At 42.3% G+C, this 16,867-nt stretch overlaps 2 protein-coding genes and 1 pseudogene across 2 annotated transcripts in view; all 3 read right to left on the bottom strand.

The window, feature by feature from the left end:
* On the bottom strand, window positions 1-6,472 carry LOC147334138 (uncharacterized). Its single transcript, XM_086285880.1, has 5 exons — window positions 6,458-6,472; window positions 4,174-4,243; window positions 2,878-2,989; window positions 1,058-1,329; window positions 1-819 (listed from the first exon to the last, which is right to left on the bottom strand). Exons 1-5 carry the CDS (start codon window positions 6,470-6,472, stop codon window positions 629-631), a joined length of 660 nt encoding a protein of 219 aa, XP_086142006.1. The 3' UTR covers window positions 1-628.
* Window positions 6,473-6,980: 508 nt separating this feature from the next.
* LOC147334139 (uncharacterized) lies at window positions 6,981-9,625 on the bottom strand (annotated as a pseudogene).
* Window positions 9,626-9,772: 147 nt separating this feature from the next.
* The window catches only part of LOC147334140 (caprin-2-like), a 102,657-nt gene continuing 95,562 nt past the window's right edge, over window positions 9,773-16,867 (bottom strand). The window contains exons 4-5 of the mRNA XM_086286674.1: window positions 10,392-10,523; window positions 9,773-10,288 (exon numbers count right to left, since the gene is read on the bottom strand). Of these exons, the coding sequence (XP_086142800.1) occupies window positions 10,011-10,288; window positions 10,392-10,523 (410 nt within the window). The 3' untranslated portion in view covers window positions 9,773-10,010. The remainder of the gene's footprint in view (window positions 10,289-10,391; window positions 10,524-16,867) is intronic.

The raw sequence follows: 16,867 nt of genomic DNA on the forward strand, positions 1-16,867 counted from the left end.
ACATATTAAAAATAATTTGCTATCCTCAGGGTTACAGAACATCTGCCCCTTCTCCTTTTTTTTTGTCTTTGCAATTTGGACAGCCAAACATTTTTTTCTACCAATGGTCAGTCTAACAGATCCTCCTCACTGACCCGTAGGTCACAAACAGTTGTGATGACGTACAAAAAACATTGTTTTAAACATTTCAAAATTGGCTTACTCTTGTTTAAAACCCTGTGGATTTTTTTCAAGTCAAAAGCAAAAAAATATAAAAAAAAAAAAACATTTTTAAAGAAAATAAAACCTGAGACTGAAATTATACTCCAAAATCAGAAATCCTAATCCATTCAATACAGTGTATTCACAAGTTGAAAAAACAGCAACAGCGAAGGTTTTTCTCCCTGTCAAAAAACTGTGAAGATGAAAAAACACTGTAGTTCACAGAGTCTCTGACAGACAGCACAGAGACACATTAAGACAGTCTGAACAGGTTTGAAATAATCAGAGAAATTTACAATAAAACCAACTCTGGGCGTGTGTGATGTCTGTCTGCTGGATGATCAGATCATCTGTCTGTACCTGAATGTTCACTGACAACACTGAGAGTCTGAACAGCAGCAGGAGACTCAGAGTTTATGTGGGAAAACTAATTTGAAACATGCTGCAGTTCAACAGGAGGCTGGTAAGAATCCTGAATCTGTTGTTGTTTATGTTTATTGTAGATCAGAAATCCAACAACAGCAGCAACAAAAAGTAGAGCAGAAACTGGCAGACCAACTTTCAGTCCAACAGATCCATCCTCCTTCCCTCCATCCTCTGTGTCTCCTCCTGTCTGACCTGCAGGTGAGAAACAGGTGTGAGGTGTCAGCTGTCAGGTAGGTGATGAGTGAAGAACAGAACAGAATCCATTTCCTCTTCAAACTGCTGTCAAACATTATCTACTGCACTCTGATCACATCACTCAGACCAGCTGCTTTCTACAAAGTCTCATCAACAACATCTTTAGAAACAAACATCAACAAGCAGGAAGCAGCTTCACCTCTGATCACACACACACTCAACTCTACTCACTCACCTGGAGGTACGACAATATGTGTGATGCTGCTGAATGCGTTTTCATTTAAAATTGGTTCTTTGATTACAATTGATTGATTCTCTCTACGTTTTTTTTCTGTCTTGACACAATACTCGTATGTATGTATGTATGTATCATTAATCGTCACATTCTTCAGTATCAAAGACACGTCTCCATCCTTCATCTGTCTGTCCTGCAGATCCACCTGGTGCTTAAAAGATCGATGTTGGTTGTCTGGATCAAACAGGTTATCTCTGTAAAAAAGCACATACAGGGAGTGCAGAATTATTAGGCAAGTTGTATTTTTGAGGAATAATTTTATTATTGAACAACAACCATGTTCTGAACCCAAAAAACTCATTAATATCAAAGCTGAATGTTCTTGGAAGTAGTTTGTAGTTTGTTTTTAGTTTTAGCTATTTTAGGGGGATATCTGTGTGTGCAGGTGACTATTACTGTGCATAATTATTAGACAACTTATCAAAAAACAAATATATACCCATTTCAATTATTTATTTTTACCAGTGAAACCAATATAACATCTCCACATTCACAAATATACATTTCTGACATTCAAAAACAAAACAAAAACAAATCAGCGACCAATATAGCCACCTTTCTTTGCAAGGACACTCAAAAGCCTGCCATCCATGGATTCTGTCAGTGTTTTGATCTGTTCACCATCAACATTGCGTGCAACATTGCCTCCCAGACACTGTTCAGAGAGGTGTACTGTTGTCCCTCCTTGTAAATCTCACATTTGATGATGGACCACAGGTTCTCAATGGGGTTCAGATCAGGTGAACAAGGAGGCCATGTCATTAGTTTTTCTTCTTTTATACCCTTTCTTGCCAGCCACGCTGTGGAGTACTTGGACGCGTGTGATGGAGCACTGTCCTGCATGAAAATCATGTTTTTCTTGAAGGATGCAGACTTCTTCCTGTACCACTGCTTGAAGAAGGTGTCTTCCAGAAACTGGCAGTAGGACTGGGAGTTGAGCTTGACTCCATCCTCAACCAGAAAAGGCCCCACAAGCTCATCTTTGATGATACCAGCCCAAACCAGTACTCCACCTTGCTGGCGTCTGAGTCGGACTGGAGCTCTCTGCCCTTTACCAATCCAGCCACGGGCCCATCCATCTGGCCCATCAAGACTCACTCTCATTTCATCAGTCCATAAAACCTTAGAAAAACCAGTCTTGAGATATTTCTTGGCCCAGTCTTGACGTTTCAGCTTGTGTGTCTTGTTCAGTGGTGGTCGTCTTTCAGCCTTTCTTACCTTGGCCCTGTCTCTGAGTATTGCACACCTTGTGCTTTTGGGCACTCCAGTGATGTTGCAGCTCTGAAATATGGCCAAACTGGTGGCAAGTGGCATCTTGGCAGCTGCACGCTTGACTTTTCTCAGTTCATGGGCAGTTATTTTGCGCCTTGGTTTTTCCACACGCTTCTTGCGACCCTGTTGACTATTTTGAATGAAACGCTTGATTGTTCGATGATCACGCTTCAGAAGCTTTGCAATTTTGAGACTGCTGCATCCCTCTGCAAGATATCTCACTATTTTTGACTTTTCTGAGCCTGTCAAGTCCTTCTTTTGACCCATTTTGCCAAAGGAAAGGACGTTGCCTAATAATTATGCACACCTGATATAGGGTGTTGATGTCATTAGACCACACCCCTTCTCATTACAGAGATGCACATCATCTAATATGCTTAATTGGTAGTAGGCTTTCGAGCCTATACAGCTTGGAGTAAGACAACATGCATGAAGAGCATGATGTGGACAAAATACTCATTTGCCTAATAATTCTGCACTCCCTGTATTGTGTCTCCAGGTCAGCTCTGTTCCACTCTACACTTATGATGATGTTGTTGTTTGGAGCTCGACATGGCAGAGTGACGTTCTGTCCAGATTCAGCTGTGATGATTTTCTGGTCTGAAAGAGGAAACGACACAGAGCAGAGAGGTTAAAGGTCAAAGTGCAACTGATCACTACTTCAGCAGCCAGAGGGAGTGAGGAGTGTATGCACATATATTAAATTATAGTACATCCGTGCACGATATACATAAAAAAGGAATCAAAAAAATATTTTATTAATGCTAAAGTACACACGTGATCATTATGACAGTAAATGCTGTTAATATCACACAGTACCACTGCACCCCACCCTACAGAGATCTGACCTTAATCTATTCCTACTGACACAAAAGTCAGTTACAACCTTCATCACTCTATATTAACAAGATGTCTTCATACAGTCAATTGTGCTGTTATTTTATTTTTATTTACCTACTTATTTTTCGCTGCATAGAATTTGAGTAGTGCTTTTTTTTGTTAAAGCTCCCAAATCTTATATTATGACAGTACAGGGTCAAAGTTAGTTTAATTTTAAGTCGGAAACTCAGAGGGTTGAAGGGATGCAATAAATGAGGAGATTACTGTGGATGACAGTAGCTGTGTTATATAAACACTTATACAGTGAAACGTGCTGATAATAAGTGAACATAATGTGTGAGAGAAAGCAGCCTCTCATTATAAGACACTGTGAGTCTCTGCATGCTGCCTTTATGGAGCTACTGCTGTTTGTATACACTGAACAAAAAGCTTTATATAGAGGCATTTCTTTACACATAATATCTGTAGAATGCCTTGAAATGTAGACAATGATTCTGACATTTTTTTTTGTACAACCATTTAAAACATTGGGACAGATCTACAGAGAATCAGAATCAGAAAGGGCTTTATTGCCAAATGTTGAGCAGGTTTACAACATTAGGAAATCGCTGCGGTGGCATGTGCCACCCTAAAATAATCTGTGGCACTAGAGGTGGCAAGAGATCATTTTAAGGCGCCACATGCCACTCCACCTCTGTAGATCGGCCTCTGGCTGTATGCTGACTCCTGAAACTACAACACATTACACTTCTTTGTCTCTGTGCTGGAAACTGCACCGCTGACCAAGCGGGTAAATTCACTTCTCCGAACCTCATGACGTTTACACACAAACAGACAAACTGATTCAATATGAAACTACATGTTTGGGAAGTAACATGTAAACCAGACTGATGTTTATTCCTCTTTATCTCAGAGGGAAACACCGTTTGGTTTATAAACCTCACCTGCAGAGACAAACACGAAGACACCGACAAACAGCAAAGTCGAGCAGAGCGACAGACATTTCCGTGTTTTCTGTTTTTGACGATCTAACCCTTAGTTTGTTCTAAAAGTTTTAGTCTGTTGGTATTTTCAGTTAATAACAAAACCAGAGTTTTAAAACTGACTATATGAGATTTAATTTAAGGTTTAAATAAAGATAAAATATTTGTTTTTCAGCTACCCGTTCAAACTCCACACCTTCGTTTTCTAAGAAAAAATCGCGTTGGAGTGATGTGTGTTTACGCTGCTCTGTAGGACTAAAAGGTGTGATTTGTTTTTGTAATAAACTTTATTTAGAACAATAGTAATGTCTCAAACAGACACGCGAAATATTGAATCATTCAGAACAGTATATCACACCTCCTTTTCCTTTTCTCCCTAATATATATATATATATATATATATATATATATATATATATATATATATATATATATATATATATATATATATATATATATATATATATATATATATATATATATATATGGGGCTAGGGGAGGGTCTGTGCTGACAGACATGGGTTACTGACCTGGTAGCCTGGCTGCCCCTGGGTGGGTCCGGGACGGGCGTGGGGTTCTGGGGGTGTTCCGTCTCTGGGCTGGGGCCCTGGCTGGGCCTTGGGGGCTTGGGTCCTGGTTGGTATGTTGCCGGGGTTGTGGGCGGGTGGGTGTATGGGGGCCCAGCCCTGGCGCAGGGTGCCGCCAGTTCATTGAACCGCCCCGCAGGTGGTTCAATGAACTGGTGGGGGAGGTTGTTACATCTTCCAGGAGATCTCCTCTCTTCAGGAACTCACTCTGCAGGAGGGGAGATACAGGAGAGGCGGAGGAAGATCTCAGCCTGGGCGTCTATTGTCTTGTGTAGTCTGGAAGATGAGTGGATGACGTGGTGGGTGCAGTTTTCTCTGTGGTGGGGTCAGGTGGGCTGTCCCGGGCTCTGTGGGGCCAGGCGGCGCTGCTGTTCTGGCCCCCCGGATGGGCCTGGGCCCCCTTTCCCTGGCGGGTTGCAGAGTATGGGGGTGCCTACTAGGGTCAGCGGGGGAGCTGGCCCCAGGGAGGGGTCACTTGCACCTCCCTTCCTTCCCTCCCAATCTCCAGCTTCCTCCCTCTTCTCGCTCCACCACAATCACCCACACATGCAGGGCCGTGGGGTAAAGGTGTGTCACCAGGGTGCAGGGGAGGTATCCCCCCCTCTGTCCCCTTCTGGCTGCCTGTGCCTCAATTTTATCTCACAACTTAGACATTCACATTACTCACACTCTCATTGCACATACATATAGGATCTTTGGGGTGGGCACACTACACGGACTCCAAAAGACCTTCAGGGTGTACACCTCACCCCTGGCGTCCTTGCCCACCTTTCAATTTTAAATACACGTAGACACTGAGGGCTATAAGGAGGGGCTATGTGCTTACCTGCTGCTCTCTGGCAGGTAGCTCCATGCCCTCCTGGGTTTTAAATGCACCTTAGAACACACATGCATCAACACTACATATGAGCGGGCGGAGGGAGGTTTGGAGTCTTCACACCCCCGTTCTCTGCTGTCTGCTGGAGCGGGGGGGCCAGGAGGAGGAGTTGGCCGTCTGATTGGGGTCTGGAATGTGGGGCCTCCCTGCTGCTGCCAAGTCGGGGCGGTCTGCTTCCCTCCACCCCAGTGAAAAGGGTGACATCACCTTGGTCTGGGTGCAGTTTCCCCCTCCAGGGGCAAGGGTACCTAGACCTGGGTCTTAGAGTACGCTTGGGGAGTGTGATTGTGTGTACAGTGTCTCTTTATGTCTGTCTCCACGTTGGATGAGTGTTTAGTAATTGCATATAACATAAACAGATTTTGTGATGGGAAACTGTTCTTGAAGTACAGAGAGAGAGAGAGAGCTGTGCATGAAGTGGAAGCAAAACCGTAAAAGTCAGAGGGAATTCATGACGATGTTTATGTGAAGCGAAGTTTGGATCTTCTTTTGCTACTGGTTCGGTCAATATTGTTTGGAGAGAGATAAAACTAACAGCTTTAGAATCAGCACTAAAAGGGCGTAAACACAAAGCCCGGACCCTCGCCGACAGATCAGAATCAGCGAGCTGTCGGCTTTCAGCCCCGACTGCGTCCGTGCCGTCAGGTGAGAAAGGCGACATCTCACTGATTCTGACCCGCAGGTTGTGCTGTGTGTTTACGTCTTTGTGCAGAATCCGTGTACCTGCTCTCATTTACTGTTCTAGCTGTTTGGTGGTTGTTAAAATTTTGTGAGATCTCACCAGAGATTCTGGCATTTCGGGCAAAATAAATTTATATTAAAAAATCGATTCAGGATTTTAATGAATCGATTTCACGTTATCCAAGCCAGAATTGATTTTAACCGATAAATCGATTATAAAAACCCACCCCTACTTACAACACAAGAAACAGATCTTTCAGATATGATGTATCTACAATAAAACCACGTCAGCCTCCTCCAAATTGGCTGGAGAAGTGGTCAGAGACAAAGGAATGTCTTTGATCACTGCTTGAACTAAGACTTTACAAATTTAAGAAACACAATGACAACATTCAACAATTTGACTCTAACAATAACAATCACAAGCACTGTTCCCTCTAGTTTTATATGTGTCTGAATAAACACACAAACTCCCTGGGCGATCCCTTGGACCACTGTGAGCAACATCAGACGTGTGCACTGTGGTCACGCCAGCATTGAATCCATCCAAGTTACATGGTTTATTAAAATGACAACATTTACATGTATGTTAGACTACTTTTAATTAACTGCTTTAGCCCACTTACAATGAAATTAAAAAAAAAAAAAATCTTGTTCATGACCTGTGTAGTATGTTAACACTATTGGAAGTAAAAATACCTTGAACTCCAATTTTGAAAACACAATTTTGAGAGAAGCCAATTGAGTCTAATAACAGATTAAATGCCATGTTGAGGCTGTCATTTTTAGCATCTACATGGATGTTAAAATCACCCACAATAACTATTTTATCTGAGCTGAGCACTAAATCAGATAAAAAGTCTGAGAAATCAGACAGAAACTCTGTGTAAGGCCCAGGTGGACGATAGATGATAACAAATAAAACTGGTTTCTGAGTTTTACAGCTGGGGTGGACAATGTTAAGCATCAGGCTTTCAAATGAATAAAAGTCTGTCAGGGTCTTTCGCTGATTAATAGGCTGGTGTGAAAACTTACTCGGCCTGTGCTTTGAGATTTCTGGTAGTTAGAATGACTCGGGGGTGTTGATTCATTTAAACTAACATAATCATCCTGCTGCAACCAGGTTTCTGTAAGGCAGAGTAAATCGATTTGTTGATCAATTATTAAGTTATGTACTAACAGAGACTTGGAGGAGAGAGACCTAATATTTAATAATCCACATTTCACTGTTTTACTCTTTGGTTCAGATGTGGATACTGTATTGTTCTTTCTTAGTGATTTTTTTTTATGTTTAAGTTGTTTGTTGCTGGTTTTTAGTTTGTTTTTTGACTGTTTTGGAAGCTGACACAGTCTCTATGGAGATGGGGTTTGGGGTAACAGAAGGAGAGAAGCTGCAGAGAGACGTGTAAGACTGCAACTCTGTTTCCTGGTCCCAACTCTGGATAGTCATATTTTGGGGGGTTTAATAAATTTGTCCATATTTCTAGAAATGAGAGCTGCTCCATCCAAAGTGGGATGGATGCCGTCTCTCCTAACAAGACCAGGTTTCCTCCAGAAGGTTTGCCAACTATCTATGAAGCCCACATCGTTTTTTGGACACCACTCAGACAGCCAGCAATTTAAGGAAAACATTGCGGCTAAACATGTCACTCCTGGTCTGATTGGGGAGGGGATCAGAGAAAACCACAGAGTCTGACATTGTTTTTGCAAAGTTACACACTGATTCAATATTGATTTTAGTGACTTCCGATTGGTGTAACCGGGTGTCATTACTGCCGACGTGAATTATAATTTTACTGAATTTACGTTTACCCTTAGTCAGCAGTTTTAAATTTCCTTCAATGTCGCCTGCTCTGGCCACTGGAAGACAATTGACTATGGTTGCCGGTGTCTCTAGCTCCACATGTCTGAGAACAGAATTACCAATTACCAGAGTTAGACCCCCGGCGGGTAAGTCGCCGAGTGGGGAAAAACTGTTAGACACGTGAACAGGTTGGTCGTGTACCTGGGGCTTCTGTTTAAGACTATGCTTCCTTCTCACCATCGCCCAGCCACCCTATTTCCTGAGCTGCTTGGGGTCTGCCAGGGAACAGCTAGCGGGGCCTACGCTATCTTTGGCTGCACCAGCTACAGGGGCCTGGCTAGCTATGGGTGAATGAAGGGTGCGAAGCCGAGTCTCCAATTCAGTAATCCTGGCCTCCAGAGCCGCAAATATGCTACATTTGTTACAAGTATCACTACTGCTGAAGGAGGCCAAGGAGAAACTAAACATCTGACACACTGAGCAGGAAAGTGCAGGAGGGACAGGTGAAGTAGCCATGGTGCTAACGAGTCGGCTACAAGCTAAGCTAAGCTAACAAAACATTAAAGACACAGTCAGTGAATACTTTGGCTATAAATTAGGTAGTGAGTACACAGAAAATGTGCTTCGGATGAAGCATGTGAAGATTATGCTATGAAGAGAGAATGTATCTAAAACTTTTTTAATAAATCGCTAAGCAGATAAGCTACTCAAAAACATGACCGTGTTTGAGCAGGAACAGGAAGTGATACTCTAGTCTCGTGATGGCACCCTACGCTCAGCCTTCGACCAGGTGATTAAGATTGATGGTCACGTGGTGCACCCTGAAGCCGTGCAGACCTAGCCGCGCTTCGTGTTATTTAAAGATAGTGTCATACTTCGGCTGGGTGGCAGGCGAGAATTGGACCTAAATGCAAACTCACAGGAATGGAACTTAAACTCAAAAGCACAGCTTTATTGCTGGGAAACAAGCGATACAACAATACAAAACTAAACTGGGAAAAACTAATTATAATACAGGGAGAATCAAACACAGCTATGAGGGACAGCGCGATATGGAACAGAGGGAGACTCAGACATAAATACCCAGAGGGTAACGAAGAAAGTGGAAGCACATGGGGAACACAGCTGAGGATAATTACACGTGACAGGACGGGAAAGACACGGAAACTGAAAATGCTGACACCAGACACGGACCTTCAACTCAACACAGGACGTACATAGAGGCAACCTGGAGGGAGAGAGAGAAAAAGGAGCAGCACATGACAGGGTGAGAAAAACACAGAACACGAGGCACCAGAACTAATATCACAATATAGACACAGTTACACAAAGGGAGACACGGAGGGCAACCCTATTAAATATACAGGGAACCAAACAGAAAACAAGTCCAGGAGCCGCAGGACCAGACAAAGTCACAGGCAAAGAAGCTGGACCAGATGGCGATATGGCAGCCACAGAGGTTGGAGCGGATGGAGGCGCTGATGGCAGAAGCAGTTCCTCTGATCCTCAAGTAGGAACAGATGGCTGAATGGGCCCCTCGGACCCTCCAGCAGAGACGAGGAAGTGCTTGCCGGGCCCGAGTCAAAGAAAGGACAAAGAGAAGAGAATTACTGAGCATTTAACTGGATTTATTTGGATCAAAGATAACAAGAAGAAGTAAATTATCTGAGTCAGTAGAATAGCAGGAGAAGTAGAAACAAATAAACACAAAACTAGAACCCAACCAGAAAGAGAGAGAGCAAGAAACTGATTCCAGCAGGTGATTTACTTCCTGTTTTACTTCTAAAAATGGCTAAGCTCCGCCCACACAGAACAGTCCAGACAGGAAGTGTTGGAGCTGTCACACCTCTCAAATGGTGAAAATCAGATGACCACTGAAGGTGGTATGATGGTTTTGAGTGTCAAATATCCTTGAATTAGCCCAGAGACGTACAGACACCTGATCTCCAACCTCTAGAAGCAGTGAGGCTCCATTAGAGGCGCTCACACCACCAGATGTTGGATTTTCTTGTGCAGCAAAAATGTGTTCTCCATTCCTGTACAACGGAGCAGCAGCACGGACGTTTCCAAGTCCAAATATGTGCAACTCAAAGTGGTAGACTCCTTTCACTGGTGCATTGAAAATACCTGTGGGACATTTGTTTTTGTTAAATGGAAAATCAGCTTTTAGAACATTTGGAACATCAACCTTTCATCAACATAACTGACAAGTGACATTCAGTGTTATTACCTGTGTGTGGGTTGTAGGCATTTCCAATGTTTGTGAACACGTGTTTGAAGATCAGTATAATATTTGTGTTAAAGGGTCCAGTATATCCATGACCTTGATCCAGCAGAGAGGCTGAGAAAGCCACCTGTTTGACTGAGAGAGAAAGAAATGTCATCATTTTAAACTTTCTGTTTTAGAGTTTTAGACTCTTCCCAAAAAAAGTCACCATGACAAAAACTTTAATCTCCAATGAAATAAATGTTTTGACAGCTGAAAGCATTTTATTGTCACAGAAGAAATCAAACTCTGTGATTAGAAAATGAAATTTGAAAACTCGTCCTTTAGATCAGACAGGAAGTTATTTTGTAGCTTCTGCCAAGACAACAAACTGTGTTATTCAGTGTTTCAGTTGCATCTGGATTTGTGCTTTAGACAAACAAAACATGAATTCAGATGAATGTCATTCAGTAAATTAGATCAAGTAACAAACTTAATGTGTGTTCTGATGTCTAAAGAGTGATGTTTAGCTGTTTTTAGTGTCAGTGTCTTAAATTCAGACATTCAAACATAAACACTAATTCCTGATTCCTGATAAGATTTACATTTACAATAATTGATTACACAGCAGTGGAGAGTAGACTTTATCACAAAAGATGTCTTTCTGAAAGCACTGTAACTAAGTTTAAGAATATAATCCACCCACTGTTATCATCTTCAATGCCCTGTACCAACACAGAGCAGAGCACCTATCTGAATTGATTATCTTGTTAATAATTTTACCTCCTCACTACGTACGACTCTGGCTACTGTAGCTCCTGTGAAAACTAAGGTCTCTAATCAGAAGTACCTGACTCCGTGGTATAATTCTCAAACACGTACCCTAAAGCAGATGACTCGTAAGCTGGAGAGGAAATGGCGTGTCACAAATTTAGAGGATCATCATTTAGCCTGGAGAAATAGTTTGCTGCTTTATAAGAAAGCCCTCCGCAAAGCCAGAACATCTTACTATTCATCACTGATTGAAGAAAATAAGAACAACCCCAAGTTTCTCTTCAGCACTGTAGCCAGGCTGACATAAAGTCAGAGCTCTACTGAGCCAACCATCCCTTTAACGTTAACTAGTAATGACCTTCACGAACTTCTTCACAAATAAAATTTTTATCATTAGAGAAAAATTTACCAATAATCATCCCACAGATGTAATATTATCTACAGCTACTTTTAGTACCATTGATGTTAAGTTAGACTCTTTTTCTCCAATTGATCTTTCTGAGTTAACTTCAATAATTACTTCCTCCAAACCATCAACGTGTCTTTTAGACCCCATTCCTACAAAACTGCTCAAAGAAGTCCTGCCATTAATTAATGCTTCAATCTTAAAAATGACCAACCTATCTCTAATAATCGGCTATGTACCACAGGCCTTCAAGCTGGCTGTAGTTAAACCTTTACTCAAAAAGCCATCTCTAGACCCAGCAGTCTTAGCTAATTATAGGCCAATCTCCAATCAACCTTTCATATCAAAAATCCTTGAAAGAGTAGTTGTCAAACAGCTAACAGATCATCTGCAGAGGAATGGTTTATTTGAAGAGTTTCAGTCAGGTTTCAGAGCTCATCACAGCACAGAAACAGCTTTAGTGAAGGTTACAAATGATCTTCTTATGGCCTCTGACAGTGGACTCATCTCTGTCCTTGTCCTGCTAGACCTTAGTGCAGCATTCGATACTGTTGACCATAATATCCTATTAGAGCGATTAGAAAATGCTGTAGGTATTACAGGTACTGTGCTGCAGTGGTTTGTATCATATCTATCTAATAGACTTGTTAGGAGTTGGGTTCTGGTTATGTGGTGTTTTTGTCTGTGTGTGTGTTTTGGTGCCCCCCTTTTTGTATAGATAGGCGGGGCAGTGAGTCACTGAACCTCGCACACCTGTTACTCATCAGATGCATTCTTCAGAAGTGTTCTTTAGGAGCTACCTGACAGAAGACTAGTGTCGGAGTATTGACGTTTTTGGAGAGTCTGTGATTCTGCCCCTGCCTGCTGGAGCCGTTGGATTATTTCTGGTGACTGTAAGGAGTTTTGTTTCCTCCCCAGGATTTCGCCTTGTCTGGTTTTTTTCCGTCTGGAGGTTTTGGCAATAAACAGTACCAAGTAACTTCTCCAACTCTCTGTGTAGTCTACTTTAAGCTTTTCTCGGTTATCGGGCAAGACCCTCCTAATTCTCACGTCCCTCTCCTTTTTTAGATCGAGTGCACTACCTGTGTGTGTTTCCGTCACCTGCACGTCCTGGCTCCGCATCCCCATTCATATGCTGTTGTACATACTGTGTCCTTGTAAAACCTCCCCATCACTGTAAATAAACTGTCTTCACCGCAACTCTGCCTCCGTGCGTTCTGCTCCCTGGGTCCATCTGCATTTGCCATAACAAGACTCCAATTTGTACATGTAAATGGAGAGTCCTCTTCACACACTGAGGTTAATTATGGAGTTCCACAGGGTTCAGTGCTAGGACCAATTCTGTTTACATTATACATGCTTCCCCTAGGCAGTATCATTAGAAGACATAGCATACATTTTCACTGCTATGCAGATGACACCCAGCTCTATCTGTCCATGAAGCCAGATAACACACACCAATTAGTTAAACTGCAGGAATGTCTTAAAGACATAAAGAGCTGGATGGCCGCTAACTTTCAGCTTCTTAATTCAGATAAAACTGAGGTTATTGTACTTGGCCCTGAAAATCTTAGAAATATGGTATCTAACCAGATTCTTACTCTGGATGGCATTACCTTGGCCTCCAGTAACGCTGTGAGGAACCTTGGAGTCATTTTTGACCAGGATATGTCCTTCAACGCACATAATAAACAAATATGTAAGACTGCTTTCTTCCATTTGCGCAACATCTCTAAAATTACAAATATCCTGTCTCAGAGTGACGCTGAAAAACTAGTTCATGCATTTATTACTTCCAGGCTGGACTACTGCAATTCATTATTATCAGGATGTCCAAAAACTCGCTGAAAAGCCTTCAGTTAATCCAAAATGCTGCAGCAAGAGTACTGACAGGGACTAGAAAGACAGAGCTGATTTCTCCTGTTTTGTCTTCCCTTCATTGGCTTCCTGTTAAATCCAGAATTGAATTCAAAATCCTGCTCCTCACATACAAGGTCTTAAATAATCAGGCCCCATCTTATCTTAATGACCTTGTACTACCATATCACCCTATTAGAGCACTTCGCTCTCGCTCTGCAGGCCTACTTGTTGTTCCTAGAGTATTTAAAAGTAGAATGGGAGGGAGAGCCTTCAGTTTTCAGGCCCCTCTTCTGTGAAACCAGCTTCCAGTCTGGATTCGGGAGAGAGACACTATCTCTACTTTCAAGATTAGGCTGAAAACTTTCCTTTTTGCTAAAGCATATAGTTAGGGCTGGACCAGGTGACCCTGAATCCTCCCTTAGTTATGCTGCAATAGACGTAGGCTGCCGGGGATTCCCATGATGCATTGAGTTTTTCCTTTCCAGTCACATTTCTCACTCAATATGTGTTAATAGACCTCTCTGCATTGAATCATATCTGTTATTAATCTCTGTCTCTCTTCCACAGCATGTCTTTTATCCTGTCTTCCTTCTCTCACCCCAACCGGTCGCAGCAGATGGCCCCGCCCCTCCCTGAGCCTGGTTCTGCCGGAGGTTTCTTCCTGTTAAAAGGGAGTTTTTCCTTCCCACTGTCGCCAAAGTTCTTGCTCATAGGGGGTCATGTGATTGCTGGGTTTTTCTCTGTATCAACTGTACAATATAAAGCGGCTTGAGGTGACTTTTGTTGTGATTTGGGGCTATATAAATAAAATTGAATTGAATTGAACAGTGTTCAGATATTCAGTTCAGATATTGAGGAGGGATACAAAACAACACTGTTCCAGAAGGGTTAGGTCAAACGATGATTCTAATGAACACACGCGTGGGGAGATGAACACTGTCAAACAATCAGCATCGATCTCCGCCCAAACAATACACAAGCAGTTGTTTTATAGCCTCAGGGTATTATTATGACGCCAGGTGCTTCCTGTAGATCTTTTCTCGCTTATCTCTGGAACATCAGAACACGTACTACAACAAACTGTCACTTATTCAGGCACAAAATGCAGTTACAAGCTTGCAAAATATGTCTGAACTCTTACCTAGAAATGAATCTACGTACGATGTGTGTGTGTGTGCGTCTCGACCTCAATTGCACTCTGCCTCACCTCTCACCTCGCCTACTAAAGCTCACAACCAGACAGAGGCCACTCTCATATGTGTAACAATCTACTGAAACTATATGCGTAATATATTGAATAAATGTTTTAATCAAATGCCACTATTCAAAGCTTAATAAAAAGGATATAAACGAATAAAAGATAATAATGAATAACCTGGTTATGTGTGTTTTGTAAGCGTTTAGGCAATCCTTCCATAGCTCTAAGTCGCTTTGCACAATAGATCATCCGGACCTAGCGCCGGACGAAGCTTCTGACCATCAATTACCTGACTGAGCTTCAACTCTTTAAAAGCGCAAACTGCAAGGTGTTTATAAAAATAGTTATAATTGCACCTGGAATAAAGGCTAATTGGGTGCCAATATGTTTAAACATCTGAATGCAATATCAATGCTGTAGATTATATTATTAATGCAATGGTAATGATGATGGTTATGAATAGTAGCAGTAAAATATTTGGCTCATATCAACAACAGTAATCTGGATATTTTAATTTTGGATTTAACATCAAACATTAAGTACTGTGCTAAAGGCTCTACACTACCATGCCGGCCATGCATGATGACAGCAGAGTGAGCATTAGTCAGCGCTCCCTATGTTCCCCCAAGGCTTAATGCAGACAAAGAACCATGACACAGTTGACAGTTTTACTGCAGCACAGAGAATATGTGTGTGTGATTCTAAAAAATCTGAAAAAAAGATGTCATTAATAACTCAGTTATAACAAATCAAGATGCAACAGCATGAGCTAGCTATATGTCAACTTACCCGCTATATCCAAGGTACAATTAATGTAGTAGGCTAGCATGACACAACATCCTCCTCACAATATTATATGGCATGTTAAAGTTTGCCAGAAACTGAAAACTCGTTCACAGCCTGCACGACTTAATGAACAGTTGGACGCACACAAAGACACACAAGCAGCAGTCAACTGTGAATGTGATGAAGCCCTGAACCAAGAGACTACCCAGATAGCAAGACGACATTGAATTGATGTTGATTTTTCATCCGATCCGTTGTTATGGTCAGGGTTGAAATGCCAATGTTGTAACAACATTGAAATACTGTGGTAAACCGACAGTCTTGCTATAGGGACATTGTAATGATGTTGATTTACCGTTGTTTTTTGTCATTGATATTTGATCTATTTGTAGTCGACCAGGTGACAACAACAACGTCGAGAAAACGTCTATTTATAGTTGACCATCATTCGGCGCCGGCCACCATCAAAAAGCCATCAATTTGTAGTTGAGCGTTAAATTGCATTGCAACTGAGGGGGTATAAAGTACCAGAGAAAGTAGATTTATTGTTCTTTTGTTATCAATGATTTCTTTTTTTTTTTTTTTCTTTTTTTTTTTTGCCTGTCCCATTTGGTTCTTTAGCCATCAGAATTGTTGTCTGAAGACCAACAAGGATACCCAATGGATTTACTTTGCCAAATGGATCTTCGTGGCATTGCCGTATTGGTCCATTTGGTCGATCTTTGTTTTTATTATTTATTATATTTTATTTTCAGATGTTACAGACGGGACAGACATCAGTGAGGGATAGGAAAGGGAGAAAGAAAGAGGAAGGAAAGGAAAAACAGAAGGGGAGAGGGACAGTGAGAAAGGGGGGGAGAAAAAAAATAAAAATCTGCTGGATCACCTGTTGAGAGAAGAATAGAAGACAAGCAAAAAAACAAAAAAAAACAAAGCAACATACTAAACACAACACCATCGCATTAATCTAGCTAAGTGTAAACAGCAGTAAATACTAAATATTCAATGTTGTTGTGCAGCACGCAGGACAGATGTGCTTCGAAGTAGTAGCCAAGAAGGGTGTAATTTAAGTCTACGAGCAGTGAACACCCGTGTGCATACCTGTGTGGATCAGCGTGCTTGTATTCCAAAGGTTTCTCCATGTAACGATCTGCTAGGGAGTGTGGGGGGGGCCACAGCCCCGTCCTCCAGGGTATGAAGCAGGTATGGAGGAGATCAAAACTCCAGACATCCAGAGGCCCCCAGAACACAAGAGACCATGGAAAACCAACAGAGGGGCAGCCGCGCCACTGTCCCAGCAAGAGCTGAGGAGAGTCCCAGATGAGGGTTCACTCAGCAGCCGCGGAGCAGAAGCCAGGGGGAGTTGCAGTGACGCGCCCGTGAGCTCCGCCGGCAGCCAGCTGTGCCTGAGTGACCGAGCCCCAGGCCGAGAGGCCGGGGGCACCCCACCTCCGAAGTGGTCCGAGCGAGCCCCAG

The sequence above is a fragment of the Aulonocara sp. 'chitande type north' Nkhata Bay genome, linkage group LG3, assembly GCF_057382095.1.
Source record: "Aulonocara sp. 'chitande type north' Nkhata Bay isolate Kocher_YH1m ecotype deep benthic linkage group LG3, A_spYH_male_GT1.1, whole genome shotgun sequence".
NCBI classification, from domain to species: Eukaryota; Metazoa; Chordata; class Actinopteri; order Cichliformes; family Cichlidae; genus Aulonocara; species Aulonocara sp. 'chitande type north' Nkhata Bay.